The sequence below is a fragment of the Centrocercus urophasianus genome, unplaced genomic scaffold (assembly GCF_019232065.1).
Source record: "Centrocercus urophasianus isolate 14NV4802_14NV808 unplaced genomic scaffold, USGS_Curo_1.0 seq_1046, whole genome shotgun sequence".
Lineage (NCBI taxonomy): Eukaryota > Metazoa > Chordata > Aves > Galliformes > Phasianidae > Centrocercus > Centrocercus urophasianus.
This window is the reverse complement of record NW_024884194.1, coordinates 1,417-12,567: the sequence shown is the minus strand read 5'-3', so window position 1 is coordinate 12,567 and position 11,151 is coordinate 1,417. Positions and strand designations below refer to the sequence as shown.

General features: G+C 56.6%; 2 protein-coding genes across 2 annotated transcripts; both read left to right on the top strand.

Annotated features, from left to right (window-relative positions):
• The first annotated feature begins 1,435 nt into the window (after positions 1–1,435).
• On the top strand, positions 1,436–4,318 carry NDUFA11 (NADH:ubiquinone oxidoreductase subunit A11). The gene is made up of 4 exons (XM_042831892.1): positions 1,436–1,550; positions 1,644–1,736; positions 3,170–3,292; positions 4,128–4,318. The coding sequence occupies exons 1-4, from the start codon at positions 1,469–1,471 to the stop codon at positions 4,238–4,240; spliced, it is 411 nt and encodes a 136-aa protein (XP_042687826.1). The 5' UTR covers positions 1,436–1,468; the 3' UTR covers positions 4,241–4,318.
• A 1,957-nt stretch (positions 4,319–6,275) lies between these two features.
• KLHL33 (kelch like family member 33) lies at positions 6,276–9,137 on the top strand. The gene is made up of 3 exons (XM_042831907.1): positions 6,276–7,292; positions 7,669–7,839; positions 8,250–9,137. The coding sequence occupies exons 1-3, from the start codon at positions 6,418–6,420 to the stop codon at positions 8,824–8,826; spliced, it is 1,623 nt and encodes a 540-aa protein (XP_042687841.1). The 5' UTR covers positions 6,276–6,417; the 3' UTR covers positions 8,827–9,137.
• The last annotated feature ends 2,014 nt before the right edge of the window (positions 9,138–11,151 follow it).

Genomic DNA, 11,151 nt, shown 5'->3' with positions numbered 1-11,151 from the left:
TTTGGAACCACTGGGATTTGGAATGTGGAACCATTGGATTTTTTGGAGCCATTTGGAACTTGGGATTTTCCTGGAACCATTTTGAGGTCTCCAAAAACGCAGCAGGGAGCGACTTCTTTGCAGGTCCCTCATCCTGCCTCAGCACCTCGGTGGCATTCCTTACTGTTTCCAGGCATTTCAGGCCCATTTCCAGGTGCCAGGAGCTCTGCAATGGTTGTGATTTGATGGTGTTGGAGCCCAGCTGTAAAACGCTCTTCTTGGCTCCAGGAAAAGAGCCTGGCTGGGAGGGGAGGTCCTGCTGCTGCAGTGAAACTCAGGAGGAGCTGCACTTGTCTGGGGAGCAGGGAAACCCCAAGGGAATGATGAGAAGGGGCTGCTTTGGGGTTGTGGACTCGGCCATCGCTGCAGACCGCAGAAAGCCATGCCACACCAGCAATGTCTCTGGCTCTGGTGGAAAAGCCCCATTCGTTTCCACACCACACATCCCCAGGAGTGTTAGCTTTGTTCGGGAGATGCTCCAGTGTAATGCACTGCTTTTCATGTCCTCAAAGTAAGGGGCCAAGAACAACACCTGTACAACAAGAAGTCAAACAGATGCAGAGGAGATGCAGTGGGACCCCATGGCTGCCAGTCCTCATCCTCAGCATCACCACACGTGCTCCAAACGGCCCTGGTGTGAGGAAGAGGCATTCCTTTATTCCTCACAATATGCAACAGGCGATATCAAGTGCACGCTCACTGCGTTCAGGTTCTGCATTTAAGACGTACGCGTGCACCACACCAGCATACACATTCATTCCTTTCCGAGAATTCAATACATTCTGATGCTCCTCAGGGCAAGTGTGGTTGATTTTAGGGTGGTCGTACGCCCACTTACTTTATCCCCCCTTTTCCATTACTTGCTCCATCACGGTGACTTCTGGCCGACTTGGAGCTGTTTCTCCCCCATTTGGCAAACCTCCATTGCTTGTGAGGCCACACTGAGCAACTTCCAAAGCAACGGATGTGAAATCCGAGCACGAAGCAGCTGGTGGATGCCGAGATAAGGACAGTTCGTGTGAGCTCAGTGCTTCATGTGAAGCAGGATTACGACGAAACAAGGCTGCTTGTGCACCGAAGTGGAAATGGAAAGTTTCAGAGCTGGCACTCATTGATTCCTTTTGCTGAACGAACACATCGGTCCTTGCCCCAACACACCGACCCTGCCGCTAAACAAACCAGCCCGGACCAACATCGCGCAACCACTCCGCGCCTCTCCTCATTACTTCCTCCACCTGCCCGCACGCCCCGCGCTCGTTGCGGCGATGAGGAACCGCCCCGCGCAGCAGCGGCACGGCGCCAGGGCAGCACGTGGGGGGAGCACCGACCCGGCGGGCGCCGATCTCGCGTGAGGCGCGTTTCGATCTCGCGAGAGTCTCGCCGCGATCATCTCGCGAGAGCGCGGCCGTGCCCGTGCCCTTGCGGCGGCATGGCGGGGTACTGGGACGGCCCCGAGGGCGAGCAGTGCCCGCAGCGCACCTGGCTGACCGCGCGGGTGGGCGCCGCCGCCGGTGAGGGCCGCTGAGAGCCGCTCAGGGCCGGGGGGCGGCGGGCGGCGGTCCCGCACGGCCCCGCTCCCGCTGACGGCCCCGCTCTGCTTGCAGGCCTGCTCGGCTCGGCGTACCGCATCATCCTGCTCCGGCCCGGCTCCGCGCTCGCCGCGCTGCAGATGGCGGCGTCGGACACCGTGACCATGGGTAAGCCGGCTGCGGCGACCCCAGCGCGTGCCCCAGAGGCCGTCTGCCCCCGCGCGGCTCCGCGCCCCTCCGCCCTGCGCGGTCCCGTTTCCGTTCCCCCGGTGTCCCCTCCCGTAATTCACAGCCCTTCCCCTCCTCCCCGCCCTGCCGCAGCCCCGTCCCCTTTGGATGCCTTTCTGTGCACCTCCGGAGCGCTGCATAGCGGCCGTGGCAGCGTTCGAAGCTGCTGCTTTCAGTGCCTGAGGCCCCAACAGGGCGGAAGGAGCGTCCTGTGCTGAGTGCTGCAGAACCGGGATGAGGACATGGGCTGTGTGCTGTGTTGAAGGATGCTTTTTGTGCAGCCTGGAGGAGAAGGTGCGTGTGTTCAGTGCTCACATGTACTGCTGTGCTTACATACACGTGTAGATGTTCTGCTGCTGGACAAAAGCGTAATGGAAGCAAACGTACCTTGCTTCTCTACTTCATGTCAGTTAAGCATCACACACAAATGATGTTTTGAAGAGCAAAGACTGCTTGTGACAGCAAAAGGAAAATCAGTGTTTGTCCTCATTGTTCATTGGCTGCTTCTTGACAAGAAGAAGCAATGTAGTTATTATAGCCTGCAAGGGCAAGGATGCTGGAGGATGAAGCAGCAACCCAAGGGCTGTTCAGCTGCACGGTGGAGCCCTCAGCCCCTGGCACACACAGTTTTCATCAAACTCACCTCAGTTTTCAGTCTCATTCAACGCCTGTGCCACCTCTGTCTGTCCCCCAGCAGCTCTGCACTGAACCAGAAGCCAATCTGCACGTGACCCAGGTCTGCAGGTGCCTGCACAGCTCTTCAGTAGTGATTTGAGCTCATTGTAACAGCCCAGATCACATCACCAATTATTGCTTGGATAAACCTTGTAATCCCAAACCAGCACACTGAGTCCTCCTACTGCGTCACATCTGAGGATAACTGCATACTGGGGAGGCAGAGCCTGAGCAGCTGAATCCCTGTGGGGTTTTTCCTTTCTCCAGAGCAGAGAAAGCAGGGAGCTGAGGGGCTGTGGTCCAAGGGCTCTGTTTCCTGAGTGCTCTTTTTAGCTCAGCATAATCACATTTCGTGCTGGAAAACTGCAGAGCTTTGTAACATGGGCTTGTACTTTATCTGTTATTGTATTGACTTCATTGTGGACGTTTCTGGGTCGGTGTTGTTCCCAAGAAAGGTGAATTGGGCTCTGGAGATGGCGCCTGTGTCACATCTCTCATCAGAAATCCATGTGGTAAACCAGAGCGGCTTCGTTTTCTTCTTTCTTCCCAGAGGATCTGCTTGTGGCTCCGTGCCTCCCAGCAGCGCGCTTTGCCTGAAGAGAATCACGGAATGGTGGAACGGCCTGGGTTTGTGCAGGGCCAACCACAGCCCAGGCTGCCCAGAGCTTTTGCTGAGTTTCTCTGCCTTCTGTTCACAGCCACGCTGGGCGCCGTGTTCGGGGTGACCACCTGCCTCAGTGCCCAGGTGCGGGAGGAGCCCGAGAGCCCCTTGGACTATTTCATTGGGGGCTGCACCACAGGAGCTCTCATAGGAGCCAGAGGTAAATGTGGGTGGTGCCTGGAGTGGGCGACAAAACGAGCCTGCTCTGTTGTCCTGAACCTTCCTTAGGGAAGGCAGTAAAAGCACCGCGGTGTCAGGCTGATCTGGTGGCTTAATTCTTCATCTCTGTGTGTGAATTCCATTTCGTTTTGCTGACGCTCTGTGGTAGAGCTCTGCTCAATAAATAGTGCTGCAGGGGGAGACCGGGGCTGACATGGAGGAGATTTATAGCAGAGGACAGAGCTGAGCCAGCACTGCCCATTATAACTGCTGATAATTTGAAATGGCGGGATATTACAAATGTTGTTGTGGCAATCTGTGTCATCTTGGCAACAAATGTGATTTATTATACGTGGAAAATGCGATCTGTCACATTCAGTGCTGTGAGTTCCTCTTGCAATCTGAGGGCCAGGCCGTGTCTTTCAGCTGTCGCTTCCATGACGTTTCCAGGCTAGATTAAGTCCTGCAGACACTGATACAGCTCTGCTTTCTGCAGGCATTTGCAGACTCAGTGGTAAAGGATGAGATTTTATTTTTAAGTTCCAATTGTGGTAAAATCAGGTTTCTCTTTCCCTGGTTGCTGAGCTGAGAGTTTGAAGTGGTGATTGTTGTGGTTGCTGAGGTAAGCAATTAGGGTTTCCCTGTATAACGAATCGGGGCAATGGGTTATGGATGGTTATGTCCCAAATTGTGGGCAGAAAGCGTGAGAGAGGACTTGGAAATAAATACACTTCGGATTTCTGTAGACAATGGTACTTATGGTCAGGGAGCACGTGGACTCCATCCTGATCTGCTCTGTTTCTAAGAGATCCTTCTTACTGCTTGTTTTTTTCTAGCTCACAGTTACATGACCGGAACCGTCGCTTGTTTGGGCTTTGGAACTACTGCTGCATTAATGAAGATAGGAAATAAGGAAGGCTGGAGGCTAACGGGGCCTCCCAAGCTGTAAATGTCCCATTCCACCCTGCAAGCTGGATCTTGAGTGCTGTGTGTAATGAAACGCTGTGTAATAAAAAATACTGTCAAATGGGCTGTCAGCAGTGTGCACATCATCCCCGTGTTGATAGGATTGAGCTGGGATGCAGACAGGAGGCGTGAGGGGAGGCTGAGTGCGCTGTGGTTCATCCTGGAGAAGGGAATCCTGAAGAGGCGATGGGATGTTTTCATAAGTTTGTGGTTAAGAGGAATTGTTCAGGTGCAGGGTGAAAGCATGGAAGGTGATAAGCATGGGTTACAGAACGGGAAATTGTGCCTAGGTATAAAGAGAAAGAAGAAGATCTTGTAGTTGGGATTGATCACTGGAAAATGGAGCCGGAGCAGCTAGGAAACGGTAGCTTTTGGGGACACAAAATTCAGCCAGATGTGGAAATACGAGGATAAAGGGAAGTTTGGGATGGGGATATGAGTTCTTGGAGATGGGGAAATAGGGTTGCGGGGCCGGGAGGCAGCGGGGATGGGACGGCGTGGGGTTCTGGCACTGCCTGCAGCCCGAGGGAAAAATCCCAGCGCTGTCCTCCCACCGCCGTCCTCAGGGAACCCTGCTGTCTGACCGCCCCGTCCGGGGCACCGGGGTCACGGCCCTCCCTGCAGGCCTGTCCCAGCTCCAGTGCCACAGCCACGTGTCCAGGCTGGGCTATAATTACCCACACACATTCCTGGGGGGTCACAGGAGCGTCCCAGAGCTGCAGCGGGCAATAAGGTGGGATGAGTGCGCGGCCGCGGCGCAGTGCGCAGCACAGCAGTGCAGGACGTGGCACACGGAGGACACAGCACTGCGCAGTGTGTGGGGCTGCAAGCGCTGATGGGGACGGGGATGGGGCACGGAGCGGGGCGAGCACGGCAGGGTCAGCGCGGGGCAGAGCGACCGCCATGCGTGGTGCGTGGCACCAATGGGATGGAATGGTGGCTCTGTGGGGAGCTGGGCTGGCGGTGGTGGTGGTGGTGGAGGAGCAGAGGTGGTTGTGAGCGTGGGGAGCAGATGGGGGGAAGGGATGATGTGGGACGCTGGGCTGTGGGGCTGTGGCTTTCAGGCGGATTGGCTGCGTGCCTATGATTTCATCCCGTGCTGTGCAGCAGAGGGTTGAGCACTGAGGCAGGTGGGGGGCATCCAGCTCAGCTAAGGAACGGGGAAAAGCCCGCAGGTCTCATCTGTCTTGGCAAGAGGCGTCAAATTCAGCTGTGGGGCAGCAGCAGAGTGTGGTGGTCTCGAGCCCTTGGCAATGGGTCCGGTGTCTTTTGCCATCGGGCAGTGCCAACAGCAGCACCCAGGACAACCTGGCTGTGGGGATGACAACCTGACCTCACTCCACGTGTTCCCACAGGCAAGATGTGGGTCACAGAGGGGCCGGCCCCAGCCCAGTGGCACCTGCGGGACGGGGCCCACGCCAGACACTTCCTGACCACGGCCAATGACCTCCGCACTGCGGGACAGCTGGTGGATGTGGCCGTGGGCCCCGAGGGTGACGTGGCTCACGCTGTGGTCTTAGCCTCCGTCAGCTCCTTCTTCCTGTGTTTCCTGGAGGACAGGACCCGAGAGATGCGCCGGGGACCCCCATCTCATGTCCCCCTGCCACCAGGGGCCACACTGTGGGGCTGGCGGGCCCTCCTGGCCTTTGCCTATGAGGGAACTGTGCCCCACGGCAGGGAGAGGGAGGTGGAAGAGTCTGCTCGTGTCCTGGGGGCTCCACGGGTGGTGGCTGCCTGCGCATCCCGGACAGAGAGCGACCACCAAGAAGGGGGTCCTGAGGCCCTGGAGGAGCAGTGGGAGACATTAAGAGCCATGGAGCAGCTGAACGCCAGCGGCCTGGGTTGTGACCTCCAGCTGCAGGCAGGGGATGAGGTCATCCCAGGTGAGCTGGGTGGGGGTCCCTTGGAGGAGTGGGAATGGTGTATGTTGGGTCCCTTGGGGGGGGAAAAGGGGGACAGAGGGGCAGTGCTTCCAAGCAGGGATGGAGCAGGAGGTGTCCTGCACTGGTCCTGTGGGGATGGAGGGAGGGATCAGTGTCTGAAGGTCACTTAGGCACCGGGTCCTCCTGCAGCTCCCATCCTTTTTCCTCCTTTCTCCTAGTTCAGCGGCTGGCCCTGAGCTGCTCCTGTGACTTCTTCCGGGCTCTCTTCACTTGCCCCATGCGGGAGTCGACCCACGACCCCACAGCCCCGCTGAGCACAGGACTGACCCCCTCAGAGCTGCGCCTCCTCCTCTCCTTCGCCTACACAGGGGCCGTGGTCGGGCCGTGGTCCACGGTCCTGGAGGCAGCCGAGACCTCCCTGCGCTACCAGGCCTGGGGGCTCCTCACCCTCTGCCTGGATGTTTTCACCCACGGCCTGACCCCGGAAATCGGCCTGGATGTGCTGGCCTTTGCAGTGGCTTACGGGCTGGTCCAGGTGAGCCGCGCAGCGGAGGACTACATCTTGGCCACCTTCCCTACTGTAGTGGCCACTCCAACCTTCCTGGATCTTCCTGCCCACCTTCTGATCCGCCTCCTCCGCTCTGACGGTCTTAACGTCCTCCACGAACTGGAGGCTTTGGAGGCGGCATCCCGGTGGCTGAAGGCCAATGGGGATGGCAAAGAGGACCTAACCAAGGAAGTTCTGTCGTCCGTTCGCTTTGCCCTCATGTCTGGCCAGGAGCTGAAGAAGATCCCATCGGTGACGGCGGGGGTGGTGGACCCAGGGCTCCTCCGCCAGCTGGTGGTTGAGAGTTTGTCCCCCATGGTCCAGCTGCCGTGCCGGGTGCGCTCCTTGCAAGAGGTGCTGGTGGTTTGTGGAGGAGACAAACTGACGCCGAACATGGCTGCCCGGAAGCCCAGCAGGAACCTCTGGTTTGCCCACCGCTACCTCAGTGCTGTGGGGCTGGTGAAGCACGTGGAGTGGAGGGCATTGGGGAACTTTCCTGACGGTCCGCGCTTTCGCCATGCTGTGGCTGTGGTAGGAAACACCCTCTACGTCCTGGGTGGAAAGTGCTACTATGGGATCCGTGACACCCTGGCCAGTGTCTACAGGTGAGGGCTGCATGGGGCTGGAGGAAGTACTGGGGGAGGGAGAGCTGCTGCAAGGACCTGGGGAGCTGCTGCATGTGGCTCGAGATGCTCCGGTTGTCTGCTGGCCTGGGGTGTCTGTGCCCCTGTGCAGCCTCCTGCCCTGGAATGCTGTGGGGTTTTTGTAGGGGATTGGGCAGGGAGGGCCCCTCTTGGGGCTGCCATTATGGCATTGGTGTTGCCAAGAAAAAGATATTCCTGTGCAAGGGGACCGTGGAGCCCCAGGGCATTGAACGATTGGCTGCCTGTGGGTGGGTTGTTGCTCTCAGCAGTGCTGACATCACTTCGTGCCACTGTGGATAGCAGCTAGCCTCTTGCTCCCTTTCCCCCTCAACCCCAGGTATCAGCCCATGGACAATTCCTGGGAGCGCCTGGCCAGCATGACCTGCGGGCGAAGCTACTTTGCTGCTGTGGCGCTTGATGGCTCCATCTATGCCCTGGGGGGCAGCTCGGGTGATCTCTACTGCACGGACACTGTGGAGTGTTACAACGTGGCCTCTGACACCTGGAGGTGAGACCTCTCCACTTGGATACCTGCTTTCTCCTGCTGTAGCAGCTCCTGGCATTGGTCATGGTCCCCATGAGTGCTCTTTGTGCTGCTGACACTCCAGAACAGGAGTCACAGTTGGGCTGTCATGCCTGTTGGGTAGTGAATGAGTTGGCTGGTTGTATTTGTGAGGGTCTGTTGGCTCTGCTAATGAGAGGAATCACTTAAATGTCTTCCAGCTGTTTCTTGGGTGATCCATTGGGTGTTGGCCAGTGCTCCCACTGGGGGGTTCTACTGGGGCTCACTGGGTGTAGCCTGCTGAGTGCTCAGTGGATCCATGGCTGGCAGTGCCAGCAGGGGTCTGCTGGGCAGGCAGTCGCCGTGGGGTTGCCCTGCTTTACCTGCTCTTCACCCATCTCTCTTTTCTCCCCCAGGAGGTGCCAGTCCCTGCCAATGGCTCTGTGTGGACACGCAGCGTGTGCCCTGGATGGTGCCCTCTATGTGTCAGGGGGGTGTGATGAGGCGTACCAGTGCCAGACAGCCCTTCTGCGCTACATCCCAGGTGCACCAGCCACACTCCTGGCCCCTATGAATGGCCAGAGAGCTGGCCACATCATGGAGGAGGCGGGTGGGCAGCTCTATGTGGCCGGGGGGCTGTGCCAGCGGGACGGGCAGACTGGCTACAGGGACCAGCTGGCCTTTGAAGTCTACAGCCCCAAGCTAGATATCTGGGTCCTCCTCAGCCCTTTGCCCCACGCCCATGTAGTGGGGGGTGCAGCTGTGCTGGGGGGGGAGCTGCTTGTTCTTGGAGGGTACAGCCATGAAACGTACCGGGACACCCACCTGATCCATGCCTACCAGCCGGGCGCCCGGCGCTGGATCACCCGGGGCACTTTGCCCCATGCCTATACTGACCTCCAGGTGTGTGTCCTCACTGTCCCCCAAGCACTACGTGGCCCCAATTGCCTCGAGGACTCCTCGAGATCACCTGATGCCCTCTGTAACACTTAGGGGTCATTTGAAGCTCTGTACTCCATACTGGGCATCCAGTGGGCACCTCTGTGGGGCAGAATTTTCCCCAGGTTCCTCCCCAGGGAGTCCCCTACACTGTGGGGCACAAAGACCACACTGCACACCACCACATGTACCTTCAGGAATGCTCACGATGTTGCCCCGCCACCCCAAGCCCTTCAGTGGGAGCTGAGGATCTCCCAGTTCCCCCACATCCTTTTACTGAATAAAAGAGGCTCCTGAAATGCCTGTCTGGGTCTCTTTTGTTCTGCTGGGGAACCCAGACGTTCGGATGGTTCTCTCACAAGTGACAGGAGAGCAAAGACTGGAGAGCTGAGTGTCCTGGGTGGGTGATGGTGGGGACCAGGGCTGCCTGCATTCTGGAGTCCACGGGGGGGACATAAGGGCTCTGGGTGCCTATGTTCATTGGGCCTGGGATCGACAGCCGTCTTGGAGTTCGTGGGGGATCATGAGGGAAAAGGAGAGTCCTGGAGTGCCAAGGTTTTGGGGTAGATGGGAGGTCAGGCTGGGGAGGATCCTCAGAGGTCTTGGCTTCCTGGAGTTTCCCAAAGGGTACATGGAGATGTGGGGGAACCCTGGGGAGTTCTTGTGGGGTATCAGTGATATTCTGGGGGAGAGAAAAGGGTTCTGGAACAGGCAGGGGAGGGCTGGGCATTCTTATAGCAGCTGGAGTTTTTGGGGTGAACAGCATCCACTGTTTTTCCTTTCCCCACAGATCCAATCACGCTTTGGGAGAGAGCCAACAAGTTGATGAGGTATTTCATAGCCTTAACAAATCCATGGTCTGCTCCAAATCAACTTGTCCACTTAACACCCAGAAATGTGCTCTGGGAGGTCTTGCTCTGGGATTTTTCCAGGTGCTGAAGACCAAGCTGTTGTTCCCTCGCTGACCTGTTGGGCTTTTTTAAAACCACATTTGTGTTTGTCAAGTCACCAAAAGCCTCCTTCTATCTGTAGGACCTCTCAACGATGGCAGAGAACAACATGCAAGGACGTCACCGCCCTCAGCAGGTGTGGAAAGAGCCTGGTGGGTCCCGCGGGCATCAGAGCAATCTGGGAAACTCCAAAAGCAGATTGAAGAGAGTTCTCTGAGCAGGAGAGCTGCCCACCTGTTCTGCTGTTTGAGAATAGAGGAGGCTTGTGGGAGAGGGGATGGAACGTGGCTGCGCTGGCCGCAGTGATCGGGATGTACATCTGTATTACAGGGATACGTCTGAGATCAAAATCACCTGCTTACATGGGAGATGACACCCAGGGAAAACTGCAACCCCTTGCTGAAACTTGCAGGTGAAAGAACGTGAGAAATGAGAAACATCACGGGTCCAAATCATCCCGTCAGAGCACTGCAAGGTCTGAGTTATGGTGCTAAGAACAAAGCTCTGCAGCAGCAATCTGACATTTCCATGTATGCGATTCGTGGCTGGGAATGGCAGGCTGGAAACAAAGCCTGGAGGAAACACTCTGCCCTGTGCTGCATGCTGCCCTCTGGCTCACTGCCTGGTGGGGATAGCAAGCAATGTGAGAAATGTGTCTCCAGGCCTTCAGCTGACAGAGGGATCCTTGCATGTCCTGTGCAGCCCTTGCAGGCAGAGCAGTGGGTTAAGTGTGGGTCATGGGAAATGGGGGACAAAACGTTATGGAAGGATGGGGGGGGGAAAAACCCATATCTACTACCCTTATCAGCAGTGATCACAAGATATTTGTAGCAGGAGCAAAAAAAGGGGAAGGAAAGGAAGAAGGAAGGGAGAGAGGGAGAAAGAAAAAGGAAGGAAAAAAAGGAAAAGAAAAAAGTGGAAGGGAAGGGAAGGGAAGGGAAGGGAAGGGAAGGGAAGGGAAGGGAAGGGAAGCTCACGGCTCTGTGTTCTCCTGTGCCCTTGTTCACCACCCAGATCCACCAGCTCCTGTTGCAATCAGATCTGAAATGGCCCTGAAGGATCTTTTCAGTTGCACATCCTGATATTCTTAGTCCTTATTCTTAGCACAGCCATAAAACTGAGCATCCTGGCGACAATGCCTGGGAGAAGTTACTTGTGGCAACCAAGACAAGAGAGCAATTACTGTCATGGGTATTTTCACCTGTTCTGCACGTAATAGTGATCTTGTAGACTGATCTATTTCTTCATTTACCTGCTGAAATGTACTGCACAGTACCTGGATCTAGATTTAATGATTTTAAGCCTTAGTGTAGTTTTTGGGCTGTTCCAAGTGGCCGTTGCTCAAGCATCAGCCTATGATGTTCCACTCTTTTGTCTCCCCAGAAAAGTCTCCAATTCCTCCAGTGCAGCTGCTGGCTAAGAAAAGTAT

Coding starts and splice junctions, on each gene's coding strand:
- NDUFA11 (XM_042831892.1), top strand. CDS start 1,469: ATGGCGGGGTACTGGGACGGCCCCGAGGGCGAGCAGTGCCCGCAGCGC. Junction 1,551..1,643: donor GCGGGTGGGCGCCGCCGCCG/GTGAGGGCCGCT, acceptor CTCTGCTTGCAG/GCCTGCTCGGCTCGGCGTAC. Junction 3,293..4,127: donor AGCTCTCATAGGAGCCAGAG/GTAAATGTGGGT, acceptor GTTTTTTTCTAG/CTCACAGTTACATGACCGGA.
- KLHL33 (XM_042831907.1), top strand. CDS start 6,418: ATGCGGGAGTCGACCCACGACCCCACAGCCCCGCTGAGCACAGGACTG. Junction 7,293..7,668: donor ACCCTGGCCAGTGTCTACAG/GTGAGGGCTGCA, acceptor CCTCAACCCCAG/GTATCAGCCCATGGACAATT. Junction 7,840..8,249: donor GTGGCCTCTGACACCTGGAG/GTGAGACCTCTC, acceptor TTTCTCCCCCAG/GAGGTGCCAGTCCCTGCCAA.